At 52.6% G+C, this 21,388-nt stretch overlaps 1 protein-coding gene across 4 annotated transcripts in view; it reads left to right on the top strand.

The window, feature by feature from the left end:
- The window catches only part of OLFML2A (olfactomedin like 2A), a 33,164-nt gene extending 15,303 nt beyond the window's left edge, over positions 1 to 17,861 (top strand). For all 4 annotated transcript variants that reach the window (XM_029919822.1, XM_029919820.1, XM_029919823.1 and 1 more), the window contains 6 exons: positions 5,126 to 5,233; positions 6,908 to 7,117; positions 9,265 to 9,514; positions 11,667 to 11,897; positions 12,917 to 13,102; positions 14,445 to 17,861. In XM_029919822.1, coding sequence (XP_029775682.1) covers positions 5,126 to 5,233; positions 6,908 to 7,117; positions 9,265 to 9,514; positions 11,667 to 11,897; positions 12,917 to 13,102; positions 14,445 to 15,049 — 1,590 coding nt within the window. In that variant the 3' untranslated portion in view covers positions 15,050 to 17,861. The remainder of the gene's footprint in view (positions 1 to 5,125; positions 5,234 to 6,907; positions 7,118 to 9,264; positions 9,515 to 11,666; positions 11,898 to 12,916; positions 13,103 to 14,444) is intronic.
- The last annotated feature ends 3,527 nt before the right edge of the window (positions 17,862 to 21,388 follow it).

The following is a 21,388-nucleotide window of genomic DNA, read 5'->3' as shown; positions in this document are numbered from 1 at the left end:
ACCTTAGAATATAGTATTTTAAATTTTAAGTTTTGTGGCATTTTATTGTTTTTATTGTAATAACACCACTTCCCATATTCAACCACCACCTGCATACCAGATGTTGTGCTAAGCTCTTTTTACACATTTTTTTCCTCTAAATTCTTTAACCATTCCGGGAAATATGGAATCACTGTCCTCATTTTATAGGCAAGAGAACTGAGCTTTGGGAAGTTAGGTAACTGGCCCAAGCTCTCACGTAATGGCATGTAGCCTTGGGGACTAAACCATACTTTTATATGAATGTTATGCTTACCTCCCCCCAGCCACCTCCGGAGGCAGATCAGAAAGAAGCCCCACCTCCGCGGAACACCACCCCATGCCAGGCCTACCACCAGGACGCATGGCTTGAATAGGCATGTGCAGGCTAGAGCACAGTCCCCACAGCCAGCCAGGCACCTTTGTGGCATTCATAACACACGTAGCTCGGTGCTTGGTGGGGCTTGGATTTAAACCACATACCGCTGTATCTAAAGCCTGTGTTCTAAACAACATCGCTCTCCTGTTTTCCTTTCTGTAATGGACTAGATAAACTTGCTGTCTTTTGAGAGTACCTTTTTCTTTTATAATTTCTTCCAAATATGAGACTATTTTGTCTTTTTTTGGTGTCAAGAACTGTGAAATTGACGGAGATGTCACCCTACTTGTAAGATAACAAGTCACCCTGCCCATTTCATGGATGTAGCAGAAGACACAGCCTCCCTGTCAGAGACTCAGACTTTATTACTCACAGCAGCCAGAGTGCCTGCATTTTCCCTCGAACTGATTTTTCCAGCTCCAGTTCCCATGAGGTGACACAGTGAAGACCAGGTAACACCTGCGCACACACTGGGGTATTTCTCAAGAGTGAGCCCCCCCACGCTTAAAGAGTCTAAATCTTTTATCATGGGCACTGAGAACACCTTCCCTACTCTGGACGGAAACCCTCTCTCTATGTTCCAAGATTGGTCACCATACAATAAGAAGTCCTAGAACAAAGACAGCGCCTCTGCGTGCAAGACATGCAGGAAAGCAAGAGACCCGTGAAAAATTGTCTCCAACTTTTGGCTAAAAATATTTTCTTTAAATTTAACTTTCGTTTTATTTTTGTAACAATTAAATGGATACCAAAACGCTCAAGGCTAGGATAGGATGGAATTTGAGAACAAGTTGCCTCTTAACAACTTGTCAGTCCCCGGACTGCACTGTCCGCCTAGGGCTTCACTAGGGCTCTGCAGACTCCAGGCACTGAGGCTGTAGGCCAGTCCTGAGTATTAGGGACAAACCCAACTTCTGCTCAAGCCCACTTCTCATTAACTAAATTGTATGCATACTTTATATGAGGATACACAAAACCTTTTCATAAATTCTGGCTAATTTAATACTTGCCACAACCCTGTGGGGAGAGAACTTATGGTCCCAGCTTTACTTTCGGAGGAATCTGGGCCCAGAGAGGGACTGTGACTTGCTTAAGATCTCACAGCAAGCAACTGGCAGCGCTAAGGTTTGAGCTTAGGAATTCTCTTCTCTGTCCCCTTGCCCACAGAAGGCGTCCCTCGACAGCTCTCAGCCAGGAGCCCGTTGTCCCTTAGGCCTTTTCAGGACACAGCAGCCATGATGGTTTTCATTCAGTCTTGTAGGACCAGAGAAGGGTAACAGTGAGATTGACCCAGTAGGTGGTGTCATAGAAGGAAGAGGAAATACTATGTCTCATTCACATTGTAGGTGCAGGAGCAGGTACCTGAGAGGTACCCAGAAAACCCCAAGAGGAGAAGGGGGCAGAGGCAGTATGAGACAGAGCTGAGGGCTCTCCATTAGAGTTAGCTCCTCATCCTTCATCAGGAGGCTCTCTATGGGCAGCCCCCCAGGAGAGGAGGTTAAGGGAAGCCCATGGAGGAGAGGGAGCAGGGCACACCCACACTATACCCTCTCGTGTCTCTACCCCAGCCCTTTCTCTCAAGCTAAGAACTCCAGCTGTGATTTGGTCATTGTTACATGACTCCAGAGTAGGAAGGAGAGGATTCTAGATTCTCTTTCTTGGGGAGGTTAGTGACAGGTGCATACGTTTCACCTCTTCACTCCCTTTCCTCCTGGACATAAACTAGATAGACATGGCCCCGCCCCTGTCTTATGGGGACACAGCTCCTGACTCCAGCAATGTCCGTGTCATTGGTGCTGGCCCACAGGATATCCCAGGGACTGTGGGAAACCCAGAAGAGGAGGTAACATTAGAGCTGGGCTTTGAGGGATTGGTAGGAGTCCCTCAGGCAGAGAAGAAATGAGGGCATTATGGATGAGAGCAAGTGGAGTGGAGGTGGCCCAGGATGGTTCCCTGCGCTCTCTCTGCCCCAGTTCCACTAGTCCTCCAGCCCACCTGTCAGTTCCTCTAACACAGTGCTTCTCAATCTGTGGTGAAAGACAATTAAAAAAAAAAAAAAAGAACAAAAACCAGGGCACCTGGTGGCTCAGTCAGTTAAGCGTCTGACTCTTGATTTTGGCTCAGGTCAAGATCCCAGTGTTCGTGAGTTCAAGCCCTGCATCAGTGCAGAGCCTGCTTGGGATTCTCTCTCTTTCTCCCTCTCGTTCTCTGCCCCTCCCCCACTTATGCTTTCTGAGTCTCTCTCTCAAAATATATAAATAAACTTAGTTTTTTTTATTTTATAAAAGGACAGCCTCTAAAATTTTTTTAAATAAAAAAATTAAAATCCAAGAACCAATACTTTTGGAAAATGCCATAAAAATGAATTATTTGAAAAGTGAAACAGAAAACAGACATGCAAAATAAAATCTGGTGTTTTACTAGGAGACTCAACAGACTAAAGATTTCTCTGTCAGAGGGATCTGGAAGTTTGTAAAAGTCTATCTCACTCTTTGTCATCACTTTATCACAGATGAGTGACACACGCTTCGGTAGCACGTCCCAAACCCATGTTTCTTCTCCCCTCCAGCTCTTTATACAAACTGTTCCCTTGGCCTGGATTGCCCTTCTCCTGCCTTCTTTGCCTAATTTGGGCTCCTCCTGCAGAGCTCAGCTCAAACAAAGCTCCCTCCTGGCATACTTTACTGATCCACATCTGCTCCTCGACAAGATCAGCGTCCTGTCATTAATGATCTGGGCACCTCTCTGTTACTCTCTGTTCTTTGACAGCCTGTGAAGGACCACGAAGGCTTGTGTCTGTCTTAACTCATCACTGTCCTTAGTGCCTGGCCCAGAGGAAACATTTGCTGAGGCCAAAGAGGATACAGGGGCAGACCATGGAGGGCTCGAATGCCAGGCTTAGGAAGTGAAAGGTCATACATGAGCACTGGGGAGCCATGACAAGCTATCTAGCAGGAGAGAGACCCATAGTCAAAGCTGTGCTTTGGAAAGCCAGTTTTGGTCGCCATGAAGGCAGCAGAGTGAGCTGGGAGGATCCACTGTATGGCCCTGGAATCCAAGTATCATTATTGCTGATATTCATGAAGCCCTTGCAGCGTGCTCACTGTGCAGAGCCCTGTCCAGACACTTCTGCTCCTGACCACAGCCCTATTGCCTCATTTCACAGAGAAGGAAGCCAAAGCACACAATAGGTTACGTGCATGGTTCTCAAACTGTGCTCCCCTGAGCCCAAGGGGTACCGAGCAACTCTTCAGGGTCTGAGCTAGGTTACAGGGAAGCAGACAAGTCTTAAGGCCCAACCCCTGCTTCTGTAAGACTTCTCCACTCCCTTTTTCCATTTTAGAGATCAGTGTCTACTCGAAGAAAAGATCTCTGGCTTAAAACAACATGAACACCCCTGGGAGAGTGGGAGTAAAACTGTTTGGGAAACAACTGGCCAGGCCAGACAGGAGCACTGGCTTGCTCAGAGCCTGAGAAATGCTGCAGCGCTCGGAGTGGGGCCATGCAAGAGGGTGGGCTGAAGGAACAGCCCTTCTCAAGAAGCCAGCGGAAGCTGCTTTCCAGGCAGCCCCCAGTACCATAGTTTCCCCGACACTCACTGGCATCCCGGCCATCTGGAGAGGTCATATCCTGATGACATGTGATGGAGATAGGAAGGGGAGGGGCATCTGCAGGGAGGAGTCCCTGGGTGGACAAGGGTGACACAGCATCTGCCACTGACCTATTTGTTGTGCAAGCCCCTCCCTTCTCTTGGCCTCTGTTTCCCCATCTGAACACAAGAAGGAATGGTAAAGCATGATAGTAGACAGAAGAGAGGTTTGGGTGTACATCAATCTGGGATCTGCTGCTGGCCCCACCATTTAACAACTGGGTGGCTTTGGACACGTCACTTCACCTAAGCTTCAATTTCCTACTCTGTAAGATGAAAATAAAAGTTGTCCAGACTTTGTCAGAGTGCCTGACTCAGTCCGTAGAGCACGTCACTCTTGACCTCAGAGTCATGAGTTCGAGCCCCATGTTGGGTACAGAGATTACTTAAAAAAAAGAAAGAAAAAAGTTGTCCAGACCTTGTCTTTGTATCCCAAGGTCCAGACTCTGAGGCAAGTGATTCGTGTGCTGGTGGTGTATTCTGAAAATCCCAGGAGAAGCTGGTACCAAAGTGGCAGAGGGAGGTGGGAAGAGAAGGAAGTCCAATAGGGTGTGGTCTCAAGCCAAGCATCAGCTTCAGCCCCAGGGGATGCTGGAGTGTAAATGACAGCCCAGTTGTCCCCACTGGGGCTCAGGAGCTGGGATATTCGATGCCCACACCTGCCAGGCATTGCCTAGGGACTGTCCCCGGAGGACATACACTCCCAAGCACTTTGGGACATAGTGGCTCTTTGAAGAGAGTCACAGATGCAGGCTGTTAAAAAGGAGGCACATGGAAGCCAGGTACAGGCACAAGAAACAGGTGAGGGATCCCATGGCATGTAGATTGATCTCCAGTGTCCACCACACACCCCGTTGGGTTGTCCTGAGAATTAAGTGAAACAGTGAAAAGCCCCTAACACAGTGCCCGCCTTGCGGTAAGTGTTAAAAAATGTAATCCACTGCTTTTCTCATGATTATTATTAGCAAGCTGGGTCTAATGGGTGCTGAGGCCCATGATGGCCATTCCAAGTGGTAGAGCTCCTTTTGCACCCTTTGTGTTCTGCTCTTGCCCTAACCCTCTCACCCTTTCCTGGGCAGCTGCAGTCCATGGTGGATCTCCTGGAGGGCACCTTGTACAGCATGGACCTGATGAAAGTGCACGCCTATGTCCACAAGGTGGCCTCCCAGATGAACACACTGGAAGAGGTAAGGGCAGAGCTCTACCTAGGAGCCAGGCTGGGTCAACACTGGAGGCCATCAGTCGTAGTGTCTGAAGGGGCCCTGAAGTCTGCCTTGACCCTGGTGGCTGCTGAAAACTGGAATCCAGGGGCGCCTGGGTGGCTCAGTTCGTTAAGTGTCCAACTTCGGCTCAAGTCATGATCTCATGGATTGTGGGTTCTAGCCCCGTGTTGGCTTCTGTGCTGACAGCTCAGAGCCTGGAGCCTATTTCAGATTCTGTGTCTCCTTCTCTCTCTGCCCCTCTCTCACTCATTCGTTTCCTCTCTCTCTCTCAAAAATAAACTATAAAAAAATTAAAAAAAGAAAAAGAAAACTGGACTCCAGCAGGCAGCTGGGAGAGGGAGATGCAGGCATCTGGGTCCAGACTTTGGGAAAGAGGTCTGACTGGGCTCATGGGCCTACAGGAAGCTGGCAGGCTAGGTGGAGAAACTGAGGCATTGGCAGACTATGTGAAAGGGAAATGGGATGGGGCTGGAACTTGCAGTTGTCCTCAATTCACCAAGACCAGGACTTATACATTGCACAACTCCAGGGCTACTCATCACATAAAATGCCACATAGAAGTGTAGGACTGGCCAAGCCCACCAGGGCAGGGCTGATTAAGACAGCATGGCCATCCTAGTACCCACTTGCAGCAGACACAGAGGTGCTAAGCATCTTCTGCTCAAGTGCAAATGTGCTGGAGGGCTAGACAGGTGGCCAGGACCACCCCCTGAGGACAGCGACAGAATTGGACAATCCTGGGGGTCCAGGCTGCAGGTTCAAGGTTTGCTGGCACACATCTCTGCTGGCACAGCCTGGCCTCCGCCTGTTTCCTGCATCCGGCCCCTGCTGGGCTGCCAGGAGCCTGCGGACACGTAGCTGCCAGAAGCAGGCGTGGGGGCTTCCTTTCCCAGCTTCCTTTTTGGAGGAAGGGGGCACCTGGGCATCCTGTGCCCCCGAGTGGGAGATTAACCCCTTGCTCTCCCCAAAGCTGGGGTCACAGTGGCTTTAATTATCCAAAAAGTGTTTGGTGTGTATATACTGTGTGCCAGGCCCTTGCCAGCCTGGGAGTCAGGTAACAGTTGTTGGATCGCTCCTGCATACTGGTGCTTTCTGTGCACCTAGTATATGCCAGGCTCTCCTCATGCCAGCCCTGTGGTTATCCTTCTTTGACCTTACCTCCCATAATCTCAGGAAATGTTAACTCACTTCATGGAACTAGGAGCCAGACGGTCTGGAGAATGTATCTGCTGTGGCTGGAACAAATCAGAAATGACTTCCGTAGCCACCAAGAAATGGTTTTTCAATTGTCTTCTGTTTTGCATTATCTGTGCTTTGCTTCTGTTCACTAGGCGATAACTCTAAAAAAAAACAAAACAAAACAAAACACCTTATTGCTAACTCTGGGTGGAAGTGAAGAAAACAGCCTCACTCGGGAGGAACTGGCTCCCTCTGCCCAAGGGAGAAACATCACTTATTTCACTTTTTAAATAAGACATTAATGATTACACAGTCTCTGGGCAGCATGCTTTACCCACCCAGGTCTGCTGGTGCCCCTGTCTGTACCAGTGAAGCTGGGTGTCCCCTCCAGGGATCAAGGGGTGGGGAGTGGCTCTCAGAGGAGGCTAGAAAGACCTTGATTGAGGCCCTGCCCCACAGAGCGTCAAGGTGAACCTGAGCCGGGAGAACGAGGTGGTGAAGGAGGGCATGCGCCATCTCAGCGAGCAGCTGAAGCGCTATGAGAATCACTCGGCCATCATGATGGGCATCAAGAAGGAGCTCTCCAGCCTGGGCCTCCAGCTGCTGCAGAAGGACGCGGCCACGGTCCCCGATGCTGCCCCAGCCCCCGGCCCTGCTAGCAAGGCTCAGGTGAGGCCACGGCTCTGGTGATGGGGCCAGCAGGTGTGTGGACTTGGGAACACAGTGTGCCAGGATCTCAGTCCCAGGGACCAGCTGGATGAGGGTTTAGGGTCCTAAGAAAGGGCTGAGGGTTGGCACAGCTGGAGAGTCCATGGCAGGGTGGGGGGCAGGGCTTGCCTGGCATACAGTGAGCATGGTTGACAGAGGTAAGCTGGGGGCCGACGTGGGATCCAGCTGAGGGGTCTGTTTGCTAGGGCAGGTGTTTGGTGGCATCCAAGGCATTTCCATCTCCAAATTACTGGGGACAAGGCTATAGAGAGGACCCTCCCTGCCTGGTCCTGGGGTGGGCTGCAGCAAAACCACTTATAGCCTCCCCTGCTGTGGCTGGACCCTTGTCTGGGTCAGACCTGCTCAGGGATAGGTGAGGGATGCCTCAGGGAACCCTGTAGACTAACACCACTTCATCAGCCCAGTCTGGGGTGGAGAATGCCTGCAGCAAATGCCCAGGTGTTCCATATTCAAGTTCAGCAGAAAGTGAGCAGAGACACCAGGCAGAGCCATCCAAGACTCATGACACACCTGTTTGTGCATTTGAAAAAGACCCTCCTTGGGGCGCCTGGGGGCTCAGTCGGTTGAGCATCCAACTCTTGGTTTCAACTCAGGTCATGATCTCACAGTTCATGGGTTTGAGCCCCACACTGGGCTCTGCACTAACGGTGCAGAGCCTGCTTGGGATTCTCTCTCTCTTGCTGTCTCTGCCCCTACTGCACCCTCTCTCTCTCAAAATAAATAAATTTAAAAATAAAATTTTTTAAAAAAAGAAAGGAAGGAAAAGACCCTCCTCTAAGACAAACTGCCAAAAAAGCTCTCCTTCTGGGCAAATAAAAAGCCCCCTGGGGGTGGGCAAATTGTACAGAGGCTCCCTCCTATGATAGATATACACTAGGGAAGGTGGCTTGGCAAAAAGGAGTACAGACTCAATTTCAATGCCATTCATGCCCCTTTGGGCAGTCACCCACATGCAGGGCACAACCATTCCATTCCACACAGCGGCCTTGTGTTTTGGAGTAGGGAAGAAAGGAGCTGACGTTGTGGAATCCTGACATCCTCTAAACTTGACTTCTAAAGTCTAAACCTGACTTCCTCACAGACATGATCTCAGTTATTCTCATAACCACTCGCGAGGAGGGACAGTCATTGGCCATTTGGCAGATGAGGGAACGCAGAGTGAGGTCACGTGGAGAGAGGGCGGCTGCGCCAAGACCTGAACCTGCATCTGCGTGACTGGCAAGCCCGTGCTCTTCCTCTCCACCTCTTGGCCTCCTCGGCTGACATTGTGATGATGGGGCCATCTGTGACTGCAGCCAAGACCGCCTAGTTGCTGATAAAGCATGGAGGAAGCCTGGTGCCTTAGCCCAGGGCAGGCTTCCTGCTCATTCCCATGTCAAGTCCACAGGCACGAATAAATGCTGTTTTGGCCACGACATGGAAGGTCTAGATACTGTACTTGCTGTGTCTCCTGGAGAGTCTGCCTAACAATGGGTGATGTCACAGGGCCTGTGATCTTGTGCCAAGCCATCATCAGAGGCATTTAAAAGGAAGTGAAAATAAAATTTACAAAACGTTGGAAACTTCATGCACAAAGGGCAATGCCCTTGGTGACCAACACATCCAAGTTTGCCTGAGACTGAAGGGTTTCCCAGGATGCAGGACTTACAGTGCTAAAACTGGGACAGTTCCAGGCTCACTGAGATGACATTGGTCATCTTGCCTTGGAGCCTGAGCACCTCTCCCCTGCCCACTAACAGAGACCCATGAGTGAGAGAGAGACAGGGATAGGAAACTGACCTGGTGACTAGTTACCTCCCTAGGAAGTTGATCATTATAATCTACCCCGGGGGGTGAGTATGCAGGTGTTTGGAAATGAGACAGGAATCTAACCTATGAGGCTGGGCTTGGGAGCTGGAGCTGAGTGGGGAAACTGAGGCACATCCCAGTCATGGGCTTAGCTACTCTGGGGGAAAGCTGTGACTTCACGAGCACCTGAGACATAGGTCCTGGAGTGGCATGACCGCTTCCATTCCCCACAAGCTGAGCCTCTGTGAACTCCCACAACATCTACCTCCCCTAAGTCTGAGATTTCGCTTCTCCCTCAGGACACAGCTGGAGGGAAAGGCAAAGACAACAACAGATACGGCAACATGCAGAAGAGCTTTGTAGACAAGGGCCTCCCAAAATCTCCTAAGGAGAAGCTGCTGAAGGTGGAGAAGCTGAGGAAGGAGGGTGGCAAGGGCAGATTTCCACAGCCCACAGCCAAGCCCCGGGCTCTGGCCCAGCAGCAGGCTGTGATCCGAGGCATCACCTACTACAAGGCGGGCAGGAAGGAGGTGGCTGAGGCCGTGGCTGGTGAGTTGGAGGAGGGTTGGACCCTTGGGGATGGGGGGCTTGCTGATGGACGGCACTCCACACACAGATCGCCAACAAGGATCCAGTGTCTTCTCTACAGTCAAACTGCCCAGATGTCACCTCCACTGGTTACCTGTTTGTTCACCCACAGACATGATAATACCCCTCATGGCGTTGTTGGGGATGAAATGATATAATCAATACAAAGGGCCACTAGGTTCCTTTCCAGTATTGTCAGCTGTCTCCACCCTCACTGGACTTTTCCTTCTTCATTCAAAGAATCTCTTCCAGAGATTCTGCTGAACACAGACTTCACAGTCCAGTGGAAAAAAACATACCTGTGGCCAGGCAGCAGTCAGAGGTGGGGTGGGGGCCCACAGGAGCTATAGTCAGGCCAGGGTTCTAGGAAGTGACACAGGACCTTCTGGGCACCTCTTGTTTCCTAAGTGGCCTTGGAATGGATGGCCTCTCCAGCACCTCCCACTTCTTATTTCCCCAAAGATCCCACAGACTCCTGTATTTTTCCTGCAATCCAAGGGGGATCACAGTGAAGGGCAACCACGTAATTAACCAAAAAAACAAGAGACCAAAGTTCCAAGAGTACCCACATTTCTGGGCCATTCTCACTGATGTGGCTCCTGATTCTTCCTCTAAGACCCTCCCCAGCTGCCCGAGGGGCATCCTAAGCCTGCTCCCTCTTCCTGGGTCCTGTTGACCACTTCCTTCTGTGAAGCCCTCTGCCCACATGTCCAAGGGACCAGGAGGTAGAAATGTGAGGGACCAGTCTCCTTCAAGGGCCCTCTAAATTCGTGCTCTCTCAAGGCTCAGCGGCCTCTTCCCCAGTCCCCTGGGGCTAGCTGCTGACTGGCTCTAAGCCCCGCTGGCTCAGCCTGGCCACAGTACAGAGCCTTTGACCCCTGGCTGGGCACTGCCCTAGAACAGCTGTATGCATCTGGCTCTGCCAGTGAGGCTCGTGGGAACAAGCCTCTTGCCCTGGCCAGCTGCCAAGGCCAGGCCTCCCTGAAAGAGGGTGTGCCCCATTCCCAAGAGACTCCAGGGGCTGCCCCACAATGAGGCATGGCTAAACCGTATGCAAAGAGGAAGCCTGGCAGGGAGAGAAAAGGAAGAAGTCAGGTAATTGTCCTGGAGTCAAGGGGCCTCCTCCCCTGGGGGCCACACCATCACTTTTCCTTTGTCCCTGGCATCTCAGTTTTCCGTGTACTTTCACCCACGCTGTTGCACTTGATCCAGGTGAGGAAACATGTTCAGGGAAGTGAAGAGACGGCTCCAGGGTTCACAGTGAGTGGTGGGACCAGAATGCAGGCCAGTGGGCTGCAGAGCCTGCCTTAGACCCCTTCACAGCTCTGTCCCCTGCTGTGTGGTACTGAATCTTCCTGCTTCCCCCACCCAGGCCCCATCCATCCCAGCCCAGAGAAGTTGTGTGGGTCAGGGATGACCCAGACATGGCCCCAGACAGGTCCCACGGGAGCTGAAAAAGTCATCCTGTCAGCAAAAGCCTCACCAGCAGGAGAGGGAAAAGGAGAGGAGGGTGCCCAGAAAGCCACAGAATGAGACATAGGAGATAGGTGAGGGGACATAGAGACCTGGAGTCCAGAGTTGATGTGAGGCTGGCTGTGCCTTCCCTTCCTGCCTGAAGGGGCAAGGACTGGGTGAGAGAACAGCCGGGTTCCAAGGGAGGTGACGGGGAGAAAGTCTACAAAATGGGAGCAAGGGTTTCTGCCTCCTGGGGTTGAATCTAGGACATGAAAGAACTGGTACAAAGTGTTTGACACTTGGGAGGGAAGGGGTTTCCTCTTTGGCACCTCATACTTGCCGCCCTGTGCAAATGATTTGTATACATTTTCCTTTGAGCAACACAGCAGCCTAACGCTGTGAGCCTTGTGATTCTCCTTTCATAGGACGGGAAGCTGTGGCTCACCAAGGCAGGCAACTTGGCTGAGCTCCCTCAGCTGGGGGGCTTGGAGCTGGTCTGCTGACCGTAAAGCCTCCCCACCTCCTGCTTTCGGAGGCCTTTTACTCCTCAGGGCCTCCCCGCTTCTCTCCGCCATGGTCCCGGAGCTGGGAGCCAGGGGGTCTGGGGAAGACCCTGGGCAGCGGCACAGGATGTGAGCCCAGGGTCTTCTCCCCACAGACAACGCCCTCAGGGGCACTTCCTGGCTGGAACAGCTCCCGCCCAGGACCGAGGGCAGGCCAGCAGAGCCCAACTCAGCAGAACGAGAGGAGGCTGGACCCAGGGCCTCAGAGGGAGCGGACTTGGCCTCCGGCACCCCCAGCTCGGACCCCTTCATCACCCCCACCCCGACTCCCACCACCCGGCCCCTGCCCACGGAGCTACCTTCACGCCCAGACGTCGCCAACCCAGGTCAGTAAGCCTCACGGGGGTCATCAGGGTCCAGCCTATGGGCCAAATCCAGCCTGCAACCTGTTTTTGTATGGCCCTTGAGCTAAGAATGGTTTTTACATTTTTAAAGGGTTGTGAAAAAAGAATACAGAAGTATGTGGTCTGGAAAGCCCAAAATGTTTCCTATCTGATCCTTTTTATAAAGTTTGATGGACATTTACAGTGCAACACATAGTATCTTCAACAAATCCTTCTTAACACATCACCTAGAATTCCCTCATCGAATCCAGCAATGATTTTCATATCTTAATTTTTTTACATCCACGTTTGTAGCTTTGGCTTGTGTCTTTCGGTAGAAATCTTTCCTATTAAATCATCGAGCCCATCTTTCTGGAGGGCCTCTTAGCTCCCTGCCATAACACGGTATTGTTAAAGCCACTGCCTACTTTGGCCTGAGTGCATTCCACTTGCGGGGGTCTATCCTGAAGGGTCCATCGGCAATTCGGACAACAGCTGCAGCTTAACTGGTTCCCCACCAACCAGTTTCCAACATCAGAAAACTGGAAATAATCTGAAGGTCTCACACCAAGGGGACTGGGCACAGCTGTCTGGTGGCCTGGTAGAACCTTGAAATCACATCATTAAGAAGCCATTTTAATGATGTATGAAATTGCCCAGTGGAGGGAAAGAGTAGGATACATAAAACGGAATTTTCAGAAGAACCACTCTTTTTTAACATATGTCTGCATGACTGGACGTGCAAAGAAAAAAAAGAAATGGAAGGTTGTATAGCATATTTAAATTTTTCTTTGGATAATGACATTTTGAATCATTTTTATTTCCCTCATTCTTCTTTACTGAATGTTCTGTGTTTTCCCCATTGATCAGACATTGCTTTGATCATGAGGAAAGGGGTAAAGGGCTGTGAACAAGGAGCAGGAGGGATTTAAGTACGGCCCAGACACTGTTCCCAGAACTGCTGCTCTGGCTCGCGGCCTGTGGGTCTGAGTGTCAAACGCTGCACCCCTCACTCCCCACAGGCAGAGAGGTGAGCTGTGAGGGCACCCTCCGGGCCGTGGACCCCCCCGTGAGGCACCACAGCTACGGGCGTCATGAGGGAGCCTGGATGAAGGACCCTGCTGCGAAAGATGACAGGATCTATGTCACCAACTACTACTACGGGAACAGTCTGGTTGAATTCCGCAACCTGGAAAACTTCAAGCAAGGTCGGAGAGCCCGGAGATGGGAAGGGGGGCAAGGGGCGGGCAGCCTGAGTCTCCTGTGGAGACTGGCCCTCTTCTGCCTGTGGTTTCCTGGGGTCCAGACTTCCCCAGCCTGGCCTAGCTGCGAATGATCAGCCACCCCAAGAAGGGGCATCTTGAGGGCACCCCCATGTGCTGGCACCGAGCCAGGAGCTGGACCGTAGCAACAAACAAGATGGATGTGGTCCTGCCCTCCTAAGTGTAACTTACTCTCAAGAGGAACAATACTTAGAGATTCCTCTCCTTGAGCACTTATTATGCACTAGCCATCCCATGTGCCTCAGCCCACGGTGCCTTCACAATTCTATGAGGTGGGGGTTATCCCTCTGTTTCGCAGGCAAGGAGAGCTTAGAGGAGCTGTAAGTCTGGGTAGGGAAAGTCTGGTGCGTGATGGGGAGGGGACACTTAGACAGGACCTATTCTCCCGAAATGCACAGTCTGATGTGAGAGGCAAACACGTAAAAGGAATAATTTGAGTGTAGTGTTTGTAGGAGGGCTCCAGGGACGGTGTGCATCAGAGACTTCCCAGAGCAGGAGATGATGCTGAGCTGAGCCCTGGAGGGAGAGCACAAGTAGCCATGCGAAAGGGAAAGGGACGGGTGTTCTACGCAGAAAAGGCCCGGTGTGGGCCAAGGCCCAGCGATGAGAGGCAGGGTGGCGTAGAAGGGAGGCAGAAGGAGAGAGTAGGCTGAGGCGGACCTCATGAGGCACATCAAAGTTTGGATTGATCCTGATAGCTGTGGAGTTGGAAGGTATGGCCTGGACCAGCTGAAGTCCTTCCCCTGCCAGGTCAAAACTGACTGATCCTTGCCTCGGGTGGCTCACAGGCTGCCGTGGAGTAAGCCAGTGAAAAGTGCCAAGGCAAGGATTATGGTAGAAGAGAGGCCCTCACTCAAGCCAGGGGATGTCATGGAAGGCTTCCTGGAGGAGGTAACATTGGCTAAGGGGTCTGAAAGATAAGGAGGCCTTCCTCAGGCAGCCAGAATGGGAATGGCAGTCCAGACAAAAGGAACAGCATGGGCAAAGGCGCTGAGACACAGCATAGAGTCTGTCTAAATCCTGGCTACGCCATTCTATAACTGTGCGGCCTTGAACCCTCTGTTTCCTCCTTGGCAAATGGGATGGTAACAGTACCTCCTGGTGGTCATGGTGGGGTGGGGTGATTGGCCCAGCTCCAGGCCCATAGCACGCTCAGTGTCCCTTGCTTGCGGGGCCACTCAAGAGCCTGGTGGCCTCGCCAGCCCCTGGGGTGAGCGGGGGGCTGTCCAGGAGGCTCAGGGGTGACCCTCAGGCCCTCCGCACACAGGCCGCTGGAGTAACATGTACAAGCTGCCCTACAACTGGATCGGCACGGGCCACGCGGTGTACCAGGGCGCCTTCTACTACAACCGCGCCTTCACCAAGAACATCATCAAGTACGACCTGAGGCAGCGCTTCGTGGCCTCCTGGGCGCTGCTGCCCGACGTGGTGTACGAGGACACCACTCCCTGGAAGTGGCGCGGCCACTCGGACATCGACTTCGCCGTGGACGAGAGCGGCCTGTGGGTCATCTACCCTGCGGTGGATGACCGCGACGAGGCCCAGCCCGAGGTGATCGTGCTGAGCCGCCTGGACCCTGGCGACCTCTCCATGCACCGCGAGACCACGTGGAAGACGCGGCTGCGGCGGAACTCCTACGGGAACTGCTTCCTGGTGTGCGGCATCCTGTACGCCGTGGACACGTACAATCAGCAGGAGGGCCAGGTGGCCTATGCCTTCGACACGCACACGGGCACCGACGCGCGCCCGCAGCTGCCCTTCCTCAACAAGCACGCCTACACCACCCAGATCGACTACAACCCCAAGGAGCGGGTGCTGTACGCCTGGGACAACGGCCACCAGCTCACCTACACCCTGCACTTCGTGGTCTGAGCATGGACCTGTGCTCACGGGAGAGGAGGGGCAGTGGGCATGGGGGCTCCCCACAGCAACTCCCACAGGGGGCTCCATCAGCAAATACTTTCCGGGGGCCAGGTCCCCTGGCATGTGGCGCAGCCCGCATAAAGCTCCCTTGGCACCCAGTGGATTAGTAGTCCCTTCCACTTGCAGAGCACCTGCGAGAGCTTCACGTGCACTCAATCCCTCTCGGTCCTCCCACGGCACCCTCAGAGGTAGAGATGAGTAAGCCCATTTAGCAGATGAGGACACTGAGGCTCGGAGAGACAGTTCCCTTGCCTAAATAGCCTCACTTTGGATCAGGCAGGCCATGCTTTACAGATGAGGAGACCTGACCACTCTCCCCTACACCTCCAGGCCTCTCTCTACTCCTAAAGTTTCTCTTGGTCTCTCAACTCTGTCTCCCTTCCTGGGGCCGCTCAAAACCAGAAGCCTCTGGAACCCATGCACTAGTGCTGGTTGGAGGCTCCGCTCCATGTACCACCCCAGGCTCCCGTTCTGGCCAAACTGGTGGTGGCCCTGGGCTTCAGGCCCCCTGGCTAACGTTCCTGCTCCTTGCCTCTGGCCACTATCCCCCCACCCACCTCACCCTATGTCCAACCACATTCCAAACCTCCATGGTCACCCAGCCACTGAGTAGAAACCACACCCCGAGGAAAAATACCAGCCCCTGTTCCAAGCTCCCCCTCCCTCTGTACTCATTTTTATTTTCTCTTATTCCTCCTCACTGCCGTCATCTGTTTCCACAGCAGCAGCTGAGAAGGCTGCAGGCAGCTGTCTGCCAGCCCCATCCCTACCAGGGTGGGCAGCTGGGCCAGGCCCTGAGCTCCCCCTCCACCCAGAACGGCTGGCTTTGGCCACATACCATAGGCCATGGGACCTCTCCTCGGACCTTCCCAGAGCCTTTGGGCCTGCGGTCCATGTTGTCCTTTCTCTCTGCACCTTTGGACCCACAACCTGTATGTACTCAGGGATACTTCCAGGACTGCCATGAGCAAGACCCTAGGACCCAAGGCTGGGGTGGTGCCAAGATGAAGCAGATTCCCTCTCCCTTGTCAGTCCTGACCTGATCACTTAGTGGAATGGCCCACAGCCGGGGAGGGGGCACCGGGAGAGGCTGAGATTGGAGCAGTTGGGTCCAGGGGAGGCACTGGACCTCAGGGCTGCAGGGAAGTACTAGGGGGTGAAAGCTGGGAGGGAAGGCGAAGGGGGTCTATGGACCAGGTTTTCCTGGCTTCAGAATTATTGGTGCCAGGGTTGCCCGTAAGCCCAGGACTCGGGGCCGAGGATGCACAGGTGGGCCGTCTCTCCTGGTGCTGCTGGTGGCCTCCCTGAGCCTCAGACCCAGACAGCCCACAGGACAAGACTGTCAAGCCTGCTCCTCATCTGCCTTGGGCAGTATTTTCACAGCTAGGAAGAAGTTCACCAGTCTGACTCCCTGTTTCACCAAACGAGAAATATGCCCAGCGAGTGGGGAACAGGACGCAGCTGATCTTCCAGAAGGGCTTTGTCTATATCCTTTATTCTCCCGGCTTGGAGGCAGCTCCGCCTGGGAAAGCCATAGACCACGGGGCACCCAATCCATCCCAGCATCTTTAAAGAGTATTTACTGCTGATCCCTGCACCACCCCCAACCCTGCTTCCCTCATTCTGTCCCTGTGCCAGCTCCTGAATATCTGTGCATTTGAAGGCCCAGCTGCCATGTTAGAAAATTCAGCTACACACCCAGGAGTGTAAGGAAATGCATTTTCTGCAGAAGACGTGTCTGTCAGGCATTGCCAGGTGATGCTTTGTTTCGGCTGTAACTCACCCCTCAAACAAAGGGGGATGATGGGAGCCAGCCAAGCAAGGCCTGACTCACAGCGGTGGCCACACCCAGGCTCCCCCCACCCAGCCTCAACCGTCTCTTCAGGGGGCTGCGCTTCCCTTGGCTCTGGGCGTGGGTTTTACAAGACTGTGTCTTTCATGATATCACAGCCTAACCATGCGAGAAGTGTTCAGACTCCTCTTGCTCATTAGTCTGAGAAAAAGGAAAGTTACAAAGGACTAGTTTGGGAAAACTAAAAGACAAGCAAGATTGTTTTCTGGGGGAGACAATGCTGGCTGCAGCCTCCAAACATTCACTAAGCCCCTTCTGTTTTCAGGCCTTTGTGTGGGGTTAGGTGGTAGATAGGAGTTATTTTCCTCAATTTACAGATAGTCAGACTAGAACCCAGACAAGTCATGTGTCGTGCAAGCAGTTAAGTGGAGAGCCGGGTCTCAAAATCAGGTCATCTGACCATCACCACTGCAGCTTAGCGGGGACTAAGTGTGGCTGAGGACCCAAGCATCACCCTCCTAGAGCTAGAAGGCACCTTGACACACCTTATCCCTGATGTAACTAGGAACCTCCAAGGTTCGCATTACTTTTCCCCTTTACAGGTGATGAGCCTCAAGTTCAGAAACGTTAAGCAACCTGCTCAGGGTCGTGAATCTTTCAAGTAGTAGGAGTCAAGATTTGCACCGGGTCTGTTTTAAACCAAAGCCCCAAACTCACTGTTAGGAATCTTGTAACAAGTCGGGTTTTCTTTTTTGCTTTGGCCGCTGGGAACCTCAAAGTCATGAGATTACTTTTAACAATTGTACTGAGTCACCTACTTGACTCTGACTTCAGTCTAGCTTTCTGCTTTAATCTTTGATCTGTTTTTTACTTTATTGTATTTTATCTATTTTTGTAAGTTGCCACAATACCTTTTTTGCAATAAGGTGGCATATAACTAAATAAATAAATACATGATCAAAAGCTCCATTTGAAAGTCTTAACTAAATGCTATGGTCTGCTTCCTTATCATTGAACACAGATATTTAATAACAAAAAGAAATGCTTTCCTGGGAAAAACAGTGTTCTGGAACTGGAGAGGTGGGCCTTGAGCATCTTAGTCCCCTGTTTCCCAGACTTGAGTTGCTCGTGTACAGACCTTTGTGACTTTGCCATCCCCCCCCTTGACCATCTTCAGTATGGTTTACTATTTCTCTTTCAGATGATTTCATTCTTTTTCCTAAAATAATCTTTTTTCAAAGGGAAGCTTTACAAGCTGTTAGGAAAAACAAAAACATTTCAATTTTTAAAGGAGGAATATTATAATAGTGAAAAGAAAGTCAGTGACGCATCATGCAACGTGGCTGGGATAGGACACTGAAAGTGAACAGCATTATTGTCTTCTGGTGGACTCCGTGCCTGTGAGCCCCTGCCCAGTCACTCTTTGTGTAAAAAACAAGATTAGGAAATGTCAGGGGGCGTAAAGGCAAACCAACAGCAACATTGACCTTGATGTAATCAGAGGGATAGGACTAGAGGGAATAGATTTTCCCATATGATGCAAGGGCCCCTCACCTGGTGATGTAGGTACCTCCAAGGGGCTGTCAAACCACTGATGGTGACTTGGATTTAGAACAACTTCCCTCAAACACACACACACACATTCAGCTAGGCCTTCCCTCCCCAGCCTTGGCAGAGCTGGGCACCATCCCTGTGGCCCCTGGCAATAACAAAGGGCCCATGCCCCACAGGACAGACCGCCAGAAGCACAGTGCCACAGTGGGGGCTGATGGGCCATGACCCTCTCCCCATGCAGACCCTGCTGGGGCTGATGCAAGCAGGCCGGACATGGCTGGGCTCTGGGTAATCTGGGTGGTGGCCTTCCCCAGACCTGCCTGTTCCTCCCCGCCCCCTGTCCCCATCTTCTCCGGCCCCTGTGTCGGCTACTGGCACCTGTGCCTGGGCATTCAGGTCTCAGCTGAAATATCACCGCCCCACAGAAGCCACTCTTCGAGGCTGGGTTTGAAGTTGACCCCAGTCACATGCTTTCTTGTCTCTTCACTAGCTGGCATTGTATTCGTTTGCGTGCTGAGGGTCTGTCTCCCCTCACTGGGATTGGAGCTCCGAAAAAGCAGAACCGTTCCTACTACGTCACCCACACTCAGGAGACCCCCCAACAAATGGCCGCAAATCACCCTGTAGTGATCTGTGTCAACCTTGGGCAAGTTCATACAGGGTCTGCTGAGCAAGGATCCAAATCTGTGGCCACTGGATGGGTCACACCTCTTTCATTTATTTGTGCAGCATAAATCAGGCTCCACACAGAAATCTCTGGAATGCAATCCCGGATCATTAACGCTGGAAAGCAGACAGGATATTCCCAGGGACTGCCTTCATCCTGCAATTGGGTGAAAATGAGAAAACCCATCTTCAGGAGAAAATACCTGCCTAAACGCTCTGCTCTGTAGCCAAGCACTTACACAGCAAAGAACACCGTAGCGTCACAGCACTGCACGGGACAGGCAGTCGGCTCTGGGCCTCAATTCAGTGTTCAAGGCAGCTGGGTGGCCAACAGAGGCCAGAGTTCAGTGGGCACGGGGGGCTGGACTGACTGATCTCTGACCCTCACCGGCGTGGTCGACGGCAGCCCCTGCCAGAGGGAGTGGCAGCAAGGTTAGTGTGATTTCGTCAACCCTAAGCACGATCCCCAGCACATGGTGGGCATTTAGGAAGTGGTAGACCCGGTTGCCCTTGTGACCAGTTAATGCCCTGCTCAGAGGGTCTGCCAGCTCTCCACATCATGCCCTGTGGGCTACCCAACATGCCTGACACCAGTGTGCCAGCCTCCGGGGCACCCAGCTGAGCACGTCACATCTCTGCCCTTGAGAACCTGCTGGGAGGCAGGGGAGCCAGATGCAACAGCCCCCAAGTGGAGCCCAGGGGGGCTCCGAGCGCCTTGCTAAGGGATGTGGGCTCCTCCTGGGGCCATGGAGGGACCAATGCGTCCCAACCTGCCTCCACATCAAAGCAGAGTCCCCCACCCATTACCCCAATGATGTCATCCTCAGAGGGGACTCCCTCTGCCCTTTCCACTTTCTCTCTGGCTTCAAGCTCTAAAGTCTTCCCCTGGCTCATGTGGAAAGGAAGAAATAATAAAAATAGCTAACTACCCACAGGAGCTAACCATCTGAGTGCCAGGGGTGGTGGTCAGTCTGTACAGCACTATCTCCTGAATCTTTCCAGGAACCCCACAAAACCAGTACTATTGCCGTTCATATTTCACAGACGAGGGAACTGAGCCGCCTCATGTGTTCATGTGTTCAAGGTCACACAGCTGGTGGTGGCCAAGCTGGAGGTGCTGCCCTCTCAAAATCCTCACCGACCTCAGCTCGCTTCAGAACCACTGGGAGCTTTAAAGGGGACCCGAAGCACCAGGTACCACCACACGAGATACCATAGTACCTGGGGTCGAGGACTGAGATTTAGTGTGTTTTAAAAGCCCCACAGGAGGGGCGCCGGGGTGGCTCAGTGGGTTAAGCATCCCACTTTTGATTTCGGCTCAGGTCATAATCTCTTGGTTCCTGGGTTCGAGCCCCATGTTGGGCTCTGTGCTGGCAGCTCAGAGCCTGCTTGGGATTCTTTCTCTCTCTGCCCCTCTCCTGCTCTCTCTCTCAAAATAAATGAATAAAAAAAATTAAAAATAAAATAAAAGCTCTGCAGGAGACCGTGCTGTGCATTTAGGTTGAGGCCCTCACCCTCCTGCTGCTCAGAAAGAGCCCCCGAGCACGATGGGGTGTATCTGTCAGACGCCAGGTTGCACCCAAGTTAGCATCCTCTCCCCTGGCTGCCCCAGAAGAGGGAACAAAGGCAGCAGGCTGCAGCCTGGCACGTCGGCCCTGTCTCCCCACTGGGGAGGCTGCAGCTGGGGGGTGGGGCTCCCAGGGCACAGAGCACAAAGGCTCCCTCTGCCCCCAAGGCGGTGCCCAAACGCTGCCCCGCCTACCCAACCCAGTCTGAACTCTGCCCACGTCTGGGGTCAGCCCCTCAACCCCCCACATTCCAGCAGGGACCCCATGAGGCAGGAACAGACAGGGCTTTCAGGATGCATGCCTGCCAGGGGGGGATGAATTATTACCGAGAATTATCTGCCATGAGCACGGGGTGGCATTTCACGTGCCAAAGGTTGGCTGGCCCCGCCCTGGCCCTGGCTGCTTGGCTCCAGGGCCCTCATTCTGACCATGCAAGGACAGAAACTTTATTCTCTTCCCCAGCAAGAGGCCTCCGCCCCTCACCATCTGTGCTGCACCCCCTCAGCGATGCCCCCCACCCTCACCCAGGGGCCAGAGCCTTCCTTCTCTATGGCTCAGCACAGAGTGGATTAGACGAGGCTGACTCAAAAGTCAAGCTTCTCAGGTCTTTTCAAGCCAAGCATTTTTTGACAGGGAAAGTCACACTGTTGCCAAGATGTCGGCCCCAACCTGTTCGGGCTTTTCTGCGTGAGGCTCCGACATATGCAA

The sequence above is a fragment of the Suricata suricatta genome, chromosome 13 (assembly GCF_006229205.1).
Source record: "Suricata suricatta isolate VVHF042 chromosome 13, meerkat_22Aug2017_6uvM2_HiC, whole genome shotgun sequence".
In the NCBI taxonomy this organism is placed as follows: domain Eukaryota; kingdom Metazoa; phylum Chordata; class Mammalia; order Carnivora; family Herpestidae; genus Suricata; species Suricata suricatta.
Note: the sequence above shows the minus strand (reverse complement) of the source record. Positions and strands in the feature narration are given on the sequence as shown.